General features: G+C 50.4%; 1 protein-coding gene across 3 annotated transcripts in view; it reads left to right on the top strand.

Annotated features, from left to right (window-relative positions):
- The window catches only part of DRGX (dorsal root ganglia homeobox), a 31,358-nt gene that overhangs the window by 12,301 nt on the left and 1,505 nt on the right, over nucleotides 1-17,552 (top strand). Inside the window, exon 8 of one of the 3 annotated variants that reach the window (XM_029245725.1) lies at nucleotides 12,600-12,621. The exons of the other annotated variants lie outside the window; for them this stretch is intronic. Coding sequence (XP_029101558.1) covers nucleotides 12,600-12,607 — 8 coding nt within the window. The 3' untranslated portion in view covers nucleotides 12,608-12,621. Of the gene's footprint in view, nucleotides 1-12,599; nucleotides 12,622-17,552 lie in introns of those variants that run through there. 3 annotated transcript variants of the gene reach the window in all.

Below are 17,552 nucleotides of genomic sequence, written 5' to 3'. Positions count from 1 at the left end.
CTCAGCGGCCATGGCTCACGGGCCCAGCCACTCCGCGGCATGTGGGATCTTCCCAGACCGGGGCACGAACCCGCGTCCCCGGCATCGGCAGGCGGACTCTCAACCACTGCGCCACCAGGGAAGCCCAAAGTAGTCCCATCTTTTAAATGCGACCTCCAAGTCTTTGGGCCAAATGGGCGCATCACTGGTCAGACCAGCCTGCGGACTGCCTTTCTGTGGGGGGCACTTCTCCACCCCTCCCATCTCTGCTTTCTGTGTTCTTCTCCCTGCATTCGTAGCTCCTCTTCAGGCCTCCCCCGGCAAAGTTCCCCTCCTGTAGCTCATCCTGACCCCTTTACCCACCAAGGCCCTTGCTATCTGGCCCCTCTGAGCAGCTGGATTTTTAGTCTCTGGCAAGCTAAGTGGTGTTGGAAAGGGAGGGAAATGAGTGATTATTGAAAACCTTTTCTGTCCTCTGCCCGGTGGTCTCACGTGTGGTCCCGTTTATTTCTCACGGTAGAGGAGAGTAGTAAACGATGTATCAGGGAGGCTCCAGAGCTGCACAGCGGGTCAGTGGAGCTGGGATGGCTCTGCGATAACAGCTGGCGTTGGTTGGGGTATCTTTGCATTCTAAGAGCTCCTGACCCTGTGAGGTGACAGCACAGCCTCGCTCCAGTTCAGGTGGGCTCAGCCGTCCTTGGAGACGCGCTTGGGGGACCTGCCTCTGGCTCAGAATCTGGGGTAACAAGCGTGTACCTGCAAGTCAGGTTCTGGGTGCCCCGGGATTCAACTCTCGATTGTTTTCCGGAACATTTGTTAAGTGGTTTGAGGCCTACATCTTGCAGACTCTTGCAGCCTACGTCTTCTTCTCCGAGGGTTCCCCAGCTACAGAAGTTAAGTGCATGGCCCAGTTTAGGCCCAAGAGAGGAGCAATCCCAATTTTCTAGGCGTGGCTCAGTGCCCGGGCCTCTGGGCTGTGACCTCACCTTCCTTTCCTGAGTTCACCCCCAGAGGTGGCTGGGCGGCCAGGTGCTGGCAGAGTTGGTGGCCTGAGCTCTGCTTCCAGGGGCCTCTGGCTAACCAGGGGGCCCCCTCAGCAAGCTGTGAGGAGCTTCACACACGTGTGTGCTAGAAGGCACACACCTGGGCTTCCATACCCATCCATCTTTTTACAAACGAGAAGCTGAGGTTCCTGGAGGGAAAACCACTTGCTCACAGGTCACTCATATCAGCGAGGTCTCCCCTTTGAGATCTAGGCTGATCTCCACAGGATCCTGGTGTGCTCTTTCCTCCTGGCATGATTTATTCATTCATTCCTCTGGGTGGGCACCTGTTGGTAGGGGCTTTTGACCCCCACCCTGCTTCTGCCTGGCAAGTGAGGACAGCTGGCGGTCCACTGGGCATGAGCCCTGGGGGAAGAATCTGGACTCACCCAGAGCCCAGAACCATTGTGAGCTGAGCGCTGCAGCCCCTTCCAGCCCAGAGATCCCAGCCCACTTCTCCAGGCCTGAGGCAACTTGCAAATCATCAAGAAAGAATCAAAGTGAATTTCAGCTTCTGGACTCAAACCAGTGTTCAGGTTTCCTTCCCCAGGCTTTGTGGTCCTAGTGGGATCATATGGTCCTGGATTAAAGACAGCAGGTGTCCTGGAGAGGCCACCACTATTCTGGCCCTGCCCCAGACAGCACTCTCGGTGTCGATCTCGAGACTCCAGCCCTGAGACTCCAGACCAGGGCTTGAGGATCCAAGCCAAGGCTGAGCTGTGCTACACCAGCACCCGGCCTGGGTGTGAGGGGAATCGGGGCTCCCAGTGCCCAGGCAGGATTGGTTCTCCCTGCGGGCACATGGAGCCTCCCAGCGAGTGGTCCCAGAGCTAACTGCCTGCAGAGCAGTCTATAGAGTTACAAGTCGAAGGACTCCGAGTTGGGGGTCCTGGTCTTTCGGTTCTAGGTGTTGTTGTGACAGTTGTGAAGTCTCTTCCAGGGAAACATTGAGAGAGCCTCCAAGTGTGTTTGTAGGGGAGCCTGGGAGTTGTTGAGGTACGGTTTGCTGAATTCCTTTGAGTACCGGTCCTTGAACTCCTTAGGTCCTCCAAGTAGTTGTTGAATTCACTTCCCTGGAAACATTTTGGCTTTGAATGTGCTCTGAAAACAAGGGCATTCTTGGAATATTGGCTATCAGCTCCTGGAGCAGGTGGCACTGGGGGGAGGAAAAGGGCAAGCAGGGGCAGATCGGGGTGCTGGATATAGAGGGAATGTGCTGGGGGGTGATGCCCAAGAAACTGGACTCCCAGAGCACAGAGCTGTGGGGTGTCATCAAGCCCTGCCTCCAATGTGAACGGCCGGGTGGGCTGGGCCCTGGCAGCTCCGTGACTGTGGCCCAGAACATGCTGGTGGATCTAGACTCTCTGCTTTTTTATTTTTAGATTGTGGGGGAAGTGGCCCAGAAAAGGTGAAGCGGAACAGGTCACTCAGCCACTTCTCTGAGCTTCAGCGCCCAGACTGAGAAGTCAGTAGCAGACTATGGTTTTCTTAGGAAATTAGAGGCCCTGATTTTCATTCCCTGGAGACACCTGTTGAAGGCAGGGGCCTGGGATTCGGACGCAGCTCGAGAGCTAGGGAAACCAAGATGAGGCTGGAAACGACCCCCGGCTTTGGAAAATCTGCACAGCTCAGAACTGCCACAGCGTGCACTGAGCTGGCTCGGCAGTTCTGCCTCAGGCCAAGGGGTGAGGGCAGAGGCCTTCCGGAGCTTCGCCTTCTGCCACATCCTGTGCTGGGGGACTGTGCTCCACTGCCAGGTCCCCAGGCTTGGGCAGGTGGCTGAGATGCAGCTCTGGGGCTGGAGCCCTGGGGACACCTACTCAGCAGGTTCAGTGTTGGGGCGTGTGGATGGGGGTGTTCACAGAAGGATGGGTCTGGCTAGGTCAGCAAGGCTGCTCAAGCAATCGGGAGCCTGGGAAGGGTGGGAGGTGGGGCCGGTGCCCTTGAAGGACAGGAGGTTATGACCCCTTTGGGGTGGCTGGGTAAGCAGAGTGTCTATATGCAGAGGTGTGGCAGACTTGCCTCCACGCTCTGCTGGGCAGGGAGATGTGGATGGGCATTGGGCTGTGCCCATCAGAGGGGGCCAGAAAACTGCCCACCAGTGACAGAGCCAGGTAACTGAAAACCAGGCACTTGTGGAAATTTCCTCCTTTAATTATCCTTTAATTATCAAGCAGTGAACTAGCACAGCAGCGTTGAGCAAGGGCTCTGGATGTCCTGCCTGGTGTGAATCCTCATTCTTCCATCCTCTGGCCATGTAAGTCTTGAGTTAAGTACTGGGAATCTCTACTTCTGCTTCTTCATCTGTAAATTGGGGATCTTGACCATCACAGGACTGGATTTATAGGACCAGATGGGGAGAGAGTGAGTCGGACCAGTGGGAGGTGTGAGTCAACACCGTTATTATTAATCAGATTCCTCCATTCTCATTTTCAAGTCACTGGGTCCCACTCATCTTTAAAAGACCAACTGAAATGTCTTTTCTCCCAAACTTCTCCCATTTTTCTGAACTGTATCGCTGCTGACATTCACCTTTTCCTCGTAACCCCTCATTGTTCTGATTTCTGGCTGTGATGGGAGCTCCTTCTCGTCCCTGGTAGGATTTGCTGGTCAGGGCATCCATTCCCTCCCTGGGGCTTCATGCAGCCAGCGATGTGCTTTGTACTCTGGGGTGGTCAGAGAGGGCGCATCCTGGCCAGGCATGCAGTCAGTGTGTTTCCTGATTGAGTGTCCCACGGAAACTTAAAAATAAAAAGGCAGTGGGACCCTACCCCATGAAGTCAGGGTTTGCATAACAATAATGGGTGTCCAGAGAAAAAGCCTTTGCAACACAAAGAGCTTTCCTGCACTGTCTTAATGGCCAGCCTCCTGTTCACAATTCATTAATGCAGAGGAAGTTATTAATGGCCGAGGGAAGCGCTTGGGCTTGTTCCGGGGAAGTGCTGGCCACAGAACGGGCCACAGTCAGCGGAGGCCTTCTCCCTGGTGCACTTGGCCCAGCTGCCTCTAACCTGTGATTCGGAGAGCTGGGTGTGAGGTAGAAATTCATTACGGCTGCCAGGGGAGAGCTTTCATAACTCAGTCCGTGCTCATGCCCGGGAGTCACAGTCACTCTCCCCAGCTGGGCGGGGCATCACGGCTGACCTTCCATCGGCTCCTGGCGAGGCCAGATGGCTCCTGTGGTCCCACATGAGGCCCAGGCAGGGAGGAGTCTGGAGGCACACACACCTGGTCCCACCTCCATAGCTGAGCTCCATCCAGCCGTGAGGACTGACGGAGATGTCCTGACACGCAGTGGGTGCTCAGTCAATGCTAGCGATCAGAGTAGCAGTCCTGGGCCTGCATCATGTGTGTGAGGACGAGCAGGCAGGCGAGGGGCAGGGTGTCCAGTGCTGGGAAAGGGTCTGGTCATGTCCTTCTTGAGAGCAGGGCCTCTTAGTTACCCAAGAATGTGCCCTCCCTGCTTCACGTTGGCATTGGCCCTTGGGCTTCCAGGCCAGGATAAAGTGTCCAGAGTCTGAGACTGGAAGGGCTTTATTGGCCAATGAACATTTGCCCACCAGGGCTAAACTCAGAGCCGGAGGCAGCCTTTTCCTCCTTCAAGTCACCTGAAAACATTTTCCCCTTAATTCTCTTAATCACTTTTTCCTGTGCTGTGATTAAAGAAAAAAAAATCACAATCTTAATAAACAATTAAAATTGTTTTATTATGAAATATGTTAATCAAAAACTCAGAAAACATGCATCTAGAACTTAATGAATGATTTTCAGCACCCATGTGCTACCCTTCCTTTGGAACTATGCCTGCATCCCAGAAGCCCCCGAATCCCTGTGCCCCTTTCTACTAATGTCACTTTTCTTCCCCCTAAAGGAAACCACTATGCTGACTCTTATGGTAATGCAGCTTTGCCGACCACCTGTGTAGGCATTCAGAAACGCTACTGTCTAGTCTGAACTTTTTTGAACTGTACATGTGTATACATATAAATGGAATCATACAGCTTGTATTTTTTGTGCCTGGCTACTTTAACTCGGCATTATGTTTGGGAGATTTATCCATGTAATTAGGTTTAGCTGTCAATTCTTAACGATATTCTGTGTACATGCTTAGATCATCTGCCGATAAAGACGGTTTGCCTCTCCCTTTCCAATCCTTATACAGTCATCCCTGGGTATCCGTGGGGGATTGACTCCAGGACGACCTCCGCGACCCCCCATACCAAAACCCACCCATCCTGAGTCCCTTATATAAAATGTGGTAGTATAATGAATGCAGTTGGCCCTCCATATCCGTGGGTTTCATATCCCTGGATTCAAGCAGCTGGTGGATCGATTTCAATTGATTGGTTGAATCTGGGGATGTGAAACCTGCGGATACAGAAGGGCAGACTATAGTTTTTATTTCTCTCTTTTTTTTGGCGGTACATGGGCCTCTCACTGCCGCGGCCTCTCCCACTGCGGAGCACAGGCTCCGGATGCACAGGCTCCGCGGCCGTGGCCCACGCACGGGCCCAGCCGCTCCGCGGCATGTGGGATCCTCCCGGACTGGGGCACGAACCCATGTCCCCTGCATCGTCAGGCGGACTCCCAACCACTGCGCCACCAGGGAAGCCCTATTTCTCTTTTTTTTTTTTGTCTGGCTGTGCTGGCCATAACCTCTAGTACAGTATTGAATAGAAGTGGTGATAATAGGCATCCTTGCCTTTTTTTTTTCAATAACAGATTTATTGAAATACAATTCACATACCATACCATTCATCCATTAAAATGTACAACTCAGTGATTTTTAGTGTAGTCAAGAGTTGGGAAACCATCACTACAATCGACCTTAGAAAATTTTCATCACCCTAGACCTATTAGCAGTCAGTCCCCATTTCCCCCAACCCTCCCTGCCCCAGGTTACCGCTAATATTTCTGTCTCTATAGATTGTGGACATTCTGCTATTGCCATTGTGGATGTCTCATTGAATGGAATCCTACAATATCTGGTCTTTGTGACTGATCCTTGGCTTATGCCCTATTCTTGATCTCAGGGGGAAGCTCTCACAGTTTCACAATCGTGTTTGCTGTCTGCCTTTTTATTTTTAAGATACCCTTTATCAAGTGAAGATATTTTTCTCTTGCCCTAGTTTTCTGAGAGTTGTATTTTAATTATTATTTTAAAAAATCATGAATATAAGTGGATGTTGAATTTCATCGAATACTTTTTCTGCTGCTGTTGAGACAATCCATGATTTTTCTTTCTCAATATATTAATACAGTAAATTACACTGATTGTTTAATGTTAAACCGACTGGGCATTCCTGGAATAAACCCAAATTAGATGTGACATGTTATCCTTTCTATATATAGCTGGATTGGCTGCCATTTTGTTTAGGGTATTTTCATCTATGATCATGAAGAAATTGGCTCATAATTTTCTTTTTCTTATAATCTCCATTCCAGGCTTCAGAATTGTTTTACTTTACCCCCCAACTTAGTATAATAAAAGCAGCAGCAGAACTGCCCAGCTGTTTTATTATCTCTCCTGATTCCAAGGACTGGCTGGGCTCAGCCGGGCAGTTCTGCTGCTGCTTTTGCCTGGGGCGTCTCATGAGGTTGCAGTCAGATGGCAGCTGGGGCTGATACATACAAGATGGCATCACTTCTGTGCCTGGTGCCTTGGCAGGGATGCTGGGAGGCTGGAAGCACTCTCCCTCTTTCTCTCTCTCTCCCCATGGTGGCAGTTGGATGGAGGTTGGATCCTGAGAATGTAAAAGCAGAAGATGCCAGGTCTTGTTAAGACCTACACTTAGAACAGACACAGTGTCACTTCTGCTGTATTCTATTGATTAAAGCTGCTCACAGAGCCAGCCCAGACCTAGGTGGAGGGAACTGCGCACCGGTGTGAATACCGGGAGAGTGGCTCATTGAAGGCCCTCTGTAGAGGCTGACTCTATAGGTATTGAGGATACTCTGGCCTCGTGACATGAGTTGGGATGTTTATTTTTGAACACACCCAACTTCCCAATCCTGACTATAAGAACTTTAAGGGCACTGGCCTTATCTGACTCACCTCTAGATCTTTCCAAGCCACTTACCTCTGCCCCTTACACAGGGTCTGGTCTGGTGCCGAGTAAAAGGTAGTGACGTTTGGGGAAAGAAGGAAAGAAAGTCACGCTGTTCTGGCCCTGGGAGACCCGCCTCACTTAGGAGACCCCAGTCTACTGGCCTTGGCCCTGTACTGCGGACCACTTGCTGGGCCCCAGAAACTGCTGGAGACTTCTGTTCTTCATTCAGTACCCACTGAGCACCCTACTTTGTCAGTCTCTGAATGGGGGACTGAGCATCCTTTGATGAATTAGATACAACCCTACCCTAAGGGGCTCAAGACTGGGCGTGGGCTTGGGGAGAGAGACACTTGTGACACTGTCACGTGCCCTCATAGAGGCCAACAAGGGCATGCAAGGTGTGGGGGAAGCCCAGAGGAGGGAGGAACTCTTTCTCTGTAGGAATGAGGAAGGTTTTCCAGAGGAAATGCTTGAGTTGGGCTTTAAGGAGCTGTAGGAGCTGACCAGTGGGTGTGGGCACTCCAGGCATCTGACAGAAGAGCATGAGCAAAGGCACTGAGGCTGGCTGTTTGAGGAAGGGACAAAGTGTGAGGTTGGATGGAGCCACGGTCCTTGGAGAGGATGGTGTGGCCTCAAGATGAGCCCAGGCTCTGGAGCCAGACCAGCCATGGCCCTTCACTGCCTCCTTCCCTTTATAAGGCCAACTTAGGGGAGACCCCAGTCTCCTCATCTGTAAAATGAGGGTCGTCATGGCCATACCCAATATTGCCTGTGGTCTGTAGCGTGTGTATCTGTGCCTGGCACATCCAAGTGCCCGGTAGGCGCTGGTGATTGTTGTTAGGGTTATGAGGATGAGGCCAAGAGATCACTTGGGATCTGATTAGGCTCTGGGTTTGGATTTCTGGGGCAGAGGATCCCGCTTCCTGCAGGCGTTCACTCCTCAATGGGAGAGGCTCTCAGCCTGAGGTCCGCGGTGTGTGTGCAGCTTTAGGAAAGCAGCACAGCCTTGCAGGGGCTCCTGGCTTATTTCTGAAGGTGCAGGTGTTTGGGGAACAGGGCACCTGAGGTCCAGGACATGGTCTGTCCTCATGGGGGAGGTGGTTTGGTCAGCCCTAGCCTCTCGGTGCCTAGCCGATGTCAGGAAGGCAGGGGTGGAGAACCCCAGCGCTTAACGTTTGTAAGGAATCTCCTTGATGAGTATGTTACCACCACTTCTCCAGGATACAGTGGGGGAAACTGAGGCTCAGAGAGGGGCTAGGACTGCCCAAGGTCACACAGTGCCTCTGCCAGAGGTAAGACAAGCCAGGGACCCAAGTGTCCCACCTGCCAGCTCCCCACATCCTGTATTGATTCCGTTCCTTTTACAGGCCCCTGCTATCATTCTCTGGCTTTAAAAACTGCAACTCACTTTCCAGAAGCCATTTCCTATGGGTGCTGATGGGTTTGCCCTTCCTGCTAATCAATGGGGCCCTGGAGGGCAGGGAGCTGAGCAGAGGGCTCCTGGCTTGTGCCCAGAGGCAGCGGGGAAGCAGGCTGCCCATCCAGAGTTCTGGCAGCCGCCGGGAGGGAGGGTGACGCTCATTGGCATCGGATCACCTAGAACGCGTGTCCCTGCTGCTCCTCTGGCTGTGCCAGGGTCCTTGAATCTGGGTGCTGTCATCATTTGCTCACCCCTTCAAAGGTATCCAAGCAGAAATGGGACATTGGCGCTGGCCCCGAGACTGGGTCACAGCATGAGGGGCGGTCGGCTGAGCCGACTCCTGTCAGGGAGCATTTGCTGAGTGAATATTGGGACAGTGCGTGCACACGTGGAATTACGACAGGGAGGGATTTAGAGTCCGTCCTCCAGCATAACCTGCCACATTAACCTGGGGATCTCGGCATTAATCAGATTGGGTAACTCTGTGATGACCATAGTTTTTCTTTCCATGGGGTATTGAGGAAGCTTAGAACCTGGGAGCTGGCAACCTTTGAGCAATTAAAATATGCCCCCTCAGTCAGGAAAGATAGACTCTCCCTCCTTTTCTCCCTCCCCCAAATATTCAGGTGCTTACTTTGTACCCACATTGGAAATATTAGCTCTGCAATCAGGGCTGTGTGGGTGACGTAGGTGAAAGCCCTTACCCTGCAAGTTTGGGAGGTGCGGTGGGTACAAAAATAAACACAACTCATGGTAAAGAGGCAATCAAAACCGTAACACAGGTACAGGAGAAAGCACTTTGGGGGTTCTGAGTTAGTAGTCACCCAGGAGTGAATTGGACCCTGTTGTGTATTTGATTACTGGTGAACACGCTTAGCCACTGCATCTAAAAATCTCTGCCTAAATACTGTAGGCATCTACTAACACTGCCACCCAAATATTCCTTGTAAACTGTAAGGAACTGGTATTAGGAATCACAGAATATGTTTATTCATTTATTTACTTTGCTATAAAGCAAAAAAAAAAGAAATGAACTGTAGTATTTATGTGAAAGGTCTCATAAATCCACTTACTCATTTCCTTGCTCCATACTCTTTACCCTTAACCTGAACGTTCGACAAGAAATCGATGTGTGAGAGCTCTACTTGTAAATTATCGTTCATGTGCCTTTCTATGGTGAAAATGTGCTTTCGGCAGAGAGGAGACAGAACTAACTAATTTTTCCTGTCAGTCTCTGTAGTAGATCAATTAAACTGCCAAGGAGATCAACTATTTCAGACTGTATTTATTACATTAAGTATTTATGTTCAGGCCAAGCCTTTAAAGCATGATGTCATATAGGAATGTAGGCCGATTCGATCAATTCAGCAGAATTTGCTGTAACTTAATGGAAATCTGTGTGTTTTAATTTAGTGTCCAAGAGGTAGCAAGTTCTTCAAACAACATAATTTTCAGGCTGCATTTGGAGACTTGGAGGCTCTTGTACAGGCTTTGGTGATGGCACGCATGGTAGAGTGAGAGGGAAGAAATTGTGGCCTTTTAAGGGCTTTGCTGGCTGATGGTTGGTCGCATCCCGTGCCAGGGATCACCGACTTCGATCCCGGCCGAATGGGAGATAGACAGAATGTTCCTGGTGGGTCTTCCATGGTCAGCCCTCAGCTCCATGTTCGCCAGTCAGTTACTCTAGTGCAGACTGAAGCCATTAGCAGTCATGGAGCCTCAGCCGGGTGCTGAGGGTACAGTTCTTATTCCTTAGAAACCTCAGTGGAACTCTGCCCTAAAGGAGAGCATCTATCCCATCATTTGAATGAAAGGAGAAGGGAAATCATGAGTCACAAAAAAGACACTCTTATTGTGAGAGTAATACTTGGTCAGTTTAGAAAAAGTGGAAAGTACAGCAAAACCCAAAGAAAAATATAAAAACCATTCGTAATCTTAGCATCCAGAATCAACCACTATGAATATTTGCTACTGGTACGTTTGCTTTCTTCCCATTTATAAATATATATCACTAATAAATTTATGTATTTTAGGGAATTCCCTGGCGGTCCAGTGGTTAGGACTCGGTGCTTCCGCTGCCGGGGGCCTGGGTTCAATCCCTGGTCGGGGAACTAAGATCCTGCAAGCCACGCAGCCAAAAGAAAAAAAAAATATTTAGTTTAGATCTTATTTAGAATTTTTAAATTTTAATTAAAAATTTAAATTTATAAATATTTTCTGCTGCTAAATAAAATTATATATTATACATACTTGTGACCACATATGGATATGGTTGCACGTATGCATATATACATATGTACTATGCAAATATATGTATGTATTGTGTATATATGTATATGTATGTATATAAATATGCATGCCTACACAAAATGGGATCATTTTGACTTACTGTTTCTTAACCTACTTTTTAAACCTAATATTTTATTATTATTATTTTTCATGGCACCAAATATCCTCCTACAACATAATTTTGTCATAGCTTCAGTGCATTCAATATGGCAATTATAACCTATTCAATCAACTTTCTCGTATCGGGCGGTCAGGTTATTCATAGTTTCTTGGTGCTATGTGCCACATGAGGATGACTTCCTTTGTAGCTAATTTAATTTTTAGCCCATTGGTGATTGTAGCTTTTTGATAGATTAAAAAAAGAAAAGAAAAGAAAACTAGAGCCCCAAGTCTGGAAATCTGGTTATTAAAAGATGAGACTTTTAAAGTTTGTTTGGCTTACTCCTCAAGATTCTATTGGCAGAATAAATTTTTCTACTTTTTGGTCTCATGGAAAAGGCTTCACCAATGAACCCACACAGCTGTGAAAACAGTGTAGGGATACGCAAGGTGGAGGATGCTCACAGCACAGTCACGCATCTCGAGGCACTGTTCATTCTTCGTTTCCTCCCGGGGATGCTCAGAGCAACTGAGTTCTTCGCAGGCCGCTGAATTGAATGCGTAACTTGAATAAGCTGTGAATTGTGAATTATTCTTGCCCTTTATTTTGTATGGGGTCATGGAAATAATAATTGTTGCAGGACTTAGTGCTAGGTGCTTTATAGAATTTCTCCTAAGGTAGGTGTATTACCTCCTCTTACAGATGAGGAAGCTGGAGCTTGGAAAGTTGGTGAGAAGTCCCATGACTAGTTAACGGTGGAGCCAGGAGCCAGACTTCAAAGCCCACTTTCTTCCTCCTCAGCAGGCTGTATCCGGCTTTCAGACCCCAGAGATGTCTTATCGCCACTCTCATTTTATAGGATTTTGATAATTATGACTTGGTTTGGGGGTAGACATTTTCTAAAGTGTCTGTCACCACCCTGACATAATAAAGAGGAGGACAGAGCCTCTCTCATGGCCGACTCTGTGTCGCCCCATCATTAATAGACGTAAGCTTTGTTCGGTTTTCAAAGCCCTTTCAAACGTCATCTCTTGTGATGGTTCCTGTTGTTGTCTGGTGACGGATGGCTTCCGGCCATCCTGAGGCGTGCTACTTTGCTTGCCTTGTACTAAATGGCCCCAGGTTACTGTGCATGTTAAGTTTTGGGGCTGTTTTATAATTTTTTTGTCTCTTTTCTCAATATTACCCATTAATGTTTCTGCTATTACCTTTCAAGCTTGTGGCAGCCTTGTAAGACAAACAACTTATGTTAGCAGTGCACTTGGAAGAGTCTTTCAGCACGTGGTGAGGGCTTTGAGACTGCTTTTCATGGGAAAAGCGCATGCGTTTTGGAGTCTGGGTTTTTTTCTCGGTAACTATGTGTTCATCTGCTGCCCTGAACATTGCAAAGGATGCGTCCCTATTTTGCTACTACTGGTTTTCAGTAGTGCTCCAGGTTGATGAAGTTGTTTAGGCAGAGACACATGGAGAAATCTTGTACTGCTGTTGGTACTGTGAAATCATGGAGAAATCAAGAGTTAGGTCTAAAAGGATCCTATTTGTAGAAATCACTTTTTTTTTTTTCCTGTGTTAAAAAATGGTTAAGGCAGATGCTGGTTGTTGGACAATTTAAGTTCAATTGAAATCAATTGAAATTCTGAACACATGTTAAAATTGGAAGGAAAACTTAGCTTTGTAATTCACAGCCCATTCTAAAACCACTCATTTTTTTGTTGAAGGGGATTAAAAAACTTGTCCAATAGCCCATATTGTGCATGAAGATTTCTACAACATCCTGTCAAGGGAGCTTCAGGATATTATGACCAGAAACCCATCACCTCCCAGAGAGAGCCCACCACACATGCATAGCACGCTGACGGTAAAGAAAAGAAAACCCTTCTTTCTCTCACTCCACCCACTGCTTCTATTCAACCCACCCCCAGAGAGAGGCAGTTACCTCATATCCACTGTGCCTAAATGGCCCCAGTTCTTTCACTTTTCCCTCCTCCCCCCAGCTCCCTCCCTCTGGCCTGACGGTCTGACCATGACTTTCCCCTCCCTTTTTCTGCAGCTTCTGCCTCGGCAACCCACCCAATATGGCGTCACAGTGAACTTACTGTGACGTCATATGGACCACGTGCTCTACTGCTGAGACACATCCCCCTCTCGACAGTTGGATCCTTGGGTGCAGAGCACAGACTTCACACGTTTCCCTGATAAATATCATCGAATGAGATTTGTCTCCTTGTTCGCCTTTGATCTTGTCTGCCGTCCAGATGGCCTCTCTTAGTCTCGCCGGCATCTGCCGTCTGGGTCGGCACGTCTTCCATGTTCTCACCCAGGGAGGGCAGGGCAGTGTGGAGAGGAGGCGACTCCCAGTGGCTCATTTTTCAGCATTCCTCCAGGTAGCTGTTCAGATGTTTTTGAGTCCACCTATGAGTACTGCCCCCCTTTGATGGACATTCAGCTGTTGTTCAGACTTGGGCTGTTGATGAGGAAAGAGTGTGACGTCTGTGAGGGGCTTCATGCCAAAGACTTTTGTTGGCCTGGGTGCACCTCTCAGGGTCTGTTACCCTGCTTTATTTATTTCTTTTATTTTTTGCGGTACGCGGGCCTCTCACTGTTGTGGCCTCTCCCTTTGCGGAGCACAAGCTCCAGACGCGCAGGCTCAGCGGCCATGGCTCACGGGCCTGGCTGCTCCGCGGCATGTGGGATCTTCCTGGACCGGGGCACGAACCTGTGTCCCCTGCATCGGCAGGCGGCCTCTCAATCACTGTGCCACCAGGGAAGTCCTGTCCTGCTTTAGAAATGCACACCCAAAGGGCACAGTTCAGTCATGAGACAGAGGCAGGGCTCAAGGGAGGCGTACAAACTGCATGATGCTTCCTCAGCCAGAGATGGGGTGGGTGAGATCGGTTGAGGGTGCCTCTCACAGATGTGTGTGGGTGGCCTGAGGCACTTTGGGGGTCCTCACCCACTGGAGGGGCAAGAAGGAGTTCCAGCCTTGAGCGGTCCTCATTTTCCCGATGACCTTGACCTGAACTCTCTTTTAGCTCTTACAGTTTTGTTTTTAAGAATTTATTTTATTTTATTTTGTTTTAGTTTTAATTGTGGTAAAATACACATATGATAACATTTTCTGTCTTAACCATGTCTAAGCATATAGTTCAGAAGTGTTGAATATGTCCTTGTTATTTTACATGTCCTTGATATTATACACGTTATACATTATTAACCGTCACCACCATCCATCTCCAGAACTCTGTCGTCTTCCCAAACTGAACTGTGTGCCCATTACACCTTAACTCTTCACTCCCATACCCTCAGCCCCTGGCAACCACCGTTCTACTTTCTGTCTCTATGAATCTGATTACTCTAGGTACCTCATACAAATGGAATCATACAGAATTTGTCTTTTTCTGACTGGCTTAGTTCACCTAGCATAATGTCCTTGAGGTTCATCCACGTTGTAGCCTGTGTCATAATTTCCTTCCTTTTTAAGGCCAAATAATATTCCACTGTGTGCATAGCCCTTACAGTTTTAAACCAGGGTCTCCCAGAGTCATTGGGTTCATCTGGTCCTTGGTTTCCCCATGTCTAGTGTAGGGGGTGAACTAGGCGAGGCACACAGACTCTCTCCCTCCTGCAGCCTCCATTCTGTGAGTTAACTTATTTCTTTACCTCTGAATCTGGGTTTTGTGGGCCAGGAATATACTGATAGTTATTGGTGGCTTTTGCGGGGACTTGCCTGCTGCAGGTGTGACCTAGCAGGTGTAGGCTGTGGATCCAGGAGGCTCTGTCTTGTCCAAGTGGCACTTCTTCATCTTGCAGGTGACATGCTCATCACTGAGTCACAGACTAGTTAACTCCTTCTTTGATGTTACATCAGAGCAAGGCGTCGCTGGGGACAAGAACCAGCCCGAGACATGCACGTTGAGTCTGTGTCCCTCTCGGGCTGGCCTGACTTGGGGTCAGCTGCTCAGGCCTGGGCCTGGAGACTCTGGCCCCTCCAGGTCCCCCAAAGCCCATAGCCTCAGTCAAGCTCCCACTGCTGAGAGGGTTCACTGTGCTCTGTATTCTGTTCTCTTCCCACATGAGCTCCCCTTGGGAAGGACTTGGAGGGGAGGAAGGCCTCCCCTGAAGGGAGGGTCCTCGCCCTCGGGATGGCCCCCCAGGCTCAGGGCACAGGCACTGTTCCCAGCCAAGACCGAGCCCACCCAGGGGCTGAGACTGCTGTCAGCGTGCGGCTGTCTGTTTGAGCCACTGGGAGAAGTGGAACCATCAGGATAACAGGGTTTGACCCCATGTAACTTTTTGTTTGTTTCCTGCTGTCTCTGGAAACATGACCAGGCTAGAGTCAGCCAGGGGTGTGGGTTGTGGAACGGGCTCTCGGAATTTCCTGTGTCACCTGGGCACTTGCGATTCATCTCACGCTCATCTTGCCATCTGCTGCCTGCTGTACTGGCCACTCCATCAAAACTGAGGCAGGAAGTGACGGCTGCACCTTGACCTCCTATTACACTAGAGGAGAAGGGAAAGGCCAGCAGAAGGCTCTGGTCCCACTTCTGTCACGAACTGTGAGAACTTGGGCAGTTACTGGAGTCTCGTTTCCTTACCTGGAACATGGGGCTGAGTGATGCCCTCCCCTCAGGGCAGCCAGAATTGTGACGAGAGGCCACACTGGGTGCTGGTAAGGGTGAGCTTCCTTTTGCCTCTGAGCAGGCTTGGAAAGGAAGAGAAAGATACCCAAATGTGCTTCAAGAGAGAAAGGAGCCTGGCTCCGGCACAGGGAAGGCTGTCCCCGGGAAAGGAGGGTGGTAACGTCCCAGCTGCTGGCATAGCTGAAGGCTGATTCTACACGTGGGCCCTGGGGCTGGGCGGCCCTCCCTTGCCTCCCTCCTTCCTGCCACAGATGTTTCCCATAGGCCTGTCCTGTCCCAGGCACTGTGCTAGGTGTTGGGGACAAAGTAGTGAATGAAGCAGAAAAATGCTTGCCCCCTTGGGGGTTTGTAGGGGCAGGCAGACAAGAAAGCAGCCACAAACCATTGAGGATCCACTTACCGCCTGTGGCCAGTGCCTGAAGACGTGAGGGTGAAGTTCTGACGGAGCGTAACGGGGGATCCTGCCCTGGACGAGGAGGTCCCGAAGGGCCCCCTGAGGACATGATGGTCAAATGGAGCCCTAAAGACAGAGAGGGAGCCCCAAGCCGAAGGGAGGGTATCTTCATTCCCAGGCAGAGCTCGGCCAAGAAGGCCCATGGGAGGGGGAGGAATGTGTCCTCTTTCCAGATGGAGGGACACGCTGGTTAAGGAGCCGGCCCTCTGCCTGGTGTGACGACCGGCTCTGCCACTTACCATTTAACCTCAGTCTCCTCATGTGCAAAAGGGGATAATCACAGAGCCCACTTCCTAGGATTGCTCCAAAGCTGAGACGCGTGAAGTCATGGTGTGCTTACAAGCGCGGTGCCTGGTACCTACACGTGTTTGCTCTAGCGAGTAGAGCTCCTGTGTAGGGGCTTCGCTGTGACGGTGGTTTGAGCATCTGAAAGGAGGCCTGGGCGGCACATGAGAAGGAGGACGAGAGGGCGATGGGGGTCCCAGCACTCAAGGGCTTGGAGGTCACAGGGAGGAACTTGGATTCATTCAACAAATACGGATTTTGGTCCCAAAATACTCCCTATTTGCAATGCTGCTTCTTCCAAAGCTGGTGTGCACTTTCAGAAGAGCCGAGGGGTGGGTGGAGCCTGGAGGGGCTGGCTTTGCCGGCCCCTCCCAGGTCTTAGGCCTCCGGGACAGGCACTGACTCCCAACTAACTGTCCTTGGCAGGGCCACGGTGCACCGTCTCCTGCTGCCCTGGTGGGATGGGGCTCTGGAGCCAGCTGGGGGCGGAGGCTGTGGCGATGCTCATCTCCTGCAGGAATCACACGTGGTGCATGGGGCACCATTTGACCTGTCCAGAGGCTCAGGAAGTCTCTCAAATTATGTCATGTCAGCAGCCGTGTCCACCCACCCAGTCTGGGTGCAGGTCTGTGACTCCAGCCACCACACCTGCACTTGTGGTGGTGCCAGCATTGCTCAACTGTCCCCTCAGAACTTGGATAGCCATCAGGACCTCAGGATTCCACGGCCAGACTCTCCATATCCCCCCCTCCCCGCCACACACACCTTTGTCTCTGTTTTTCCCCATCTTGGAAATGGCACCTCCGTTCATTCATTCGGGTGCTCAGGCCCAAACCTAGGTGTCGTCTGTGACTCCTTCTTTTCATCAGCCTCCACCTGCAGTCCAAGGACAATTTGCACAGGTGCTAACCTTGAGCATAAACCCAGCATGTGGCCACCTCTCATCACCTCCCCTCTAGCCACCTTGGGCCAAGCCGCCATCAGCTGGGCCTGCGTTACTGCAGTAGCCTCCCCGTCCTCTCCCCGACGCAGTGAAGCTCCAGACACTCGCTACTCAAACCCGCTGGGGCTTCCCCTCCCTGCGTCCCGCCTGGCCCTGGCAGCCCCCGACTCATCCGCTGTCCTCCTCCCCTGTAGCCTCTGGCTTTGGTCACTCGGAATGCCCTGTTGCTCTCTGAGCCGTGCTCTCCCCACTTCTGTGCCATTGCACTGGTCTTCTCCCCAACTGTCGTGCTCTCTCCTGGGCCTTCACGTGTCTGTTTCTCTGACGTTGCACTCAGGTATCTACCAAG

This window comes from Monodon monoceros, unplaced genomic scaffold (assembly GCF_005190385.1).
Source record: "Monodon monoceros isolate NGI ecotype Baffin Bay Population unplaced genomic scaffold, NGI_Narwhal_1 Super_Scaffold_4, whole genome shotgun sequence".
Classification (NCBI taxonomy): domain Eukaryota; kingdom Metazoa; phylum Chordata; class Mammalia; order Artiodactyla; family Monodontidae; genus Monodon; species Monodon monoceros.
This window is presented reverse-complemented; position numbering and strand designations above follow the sequence as displayed.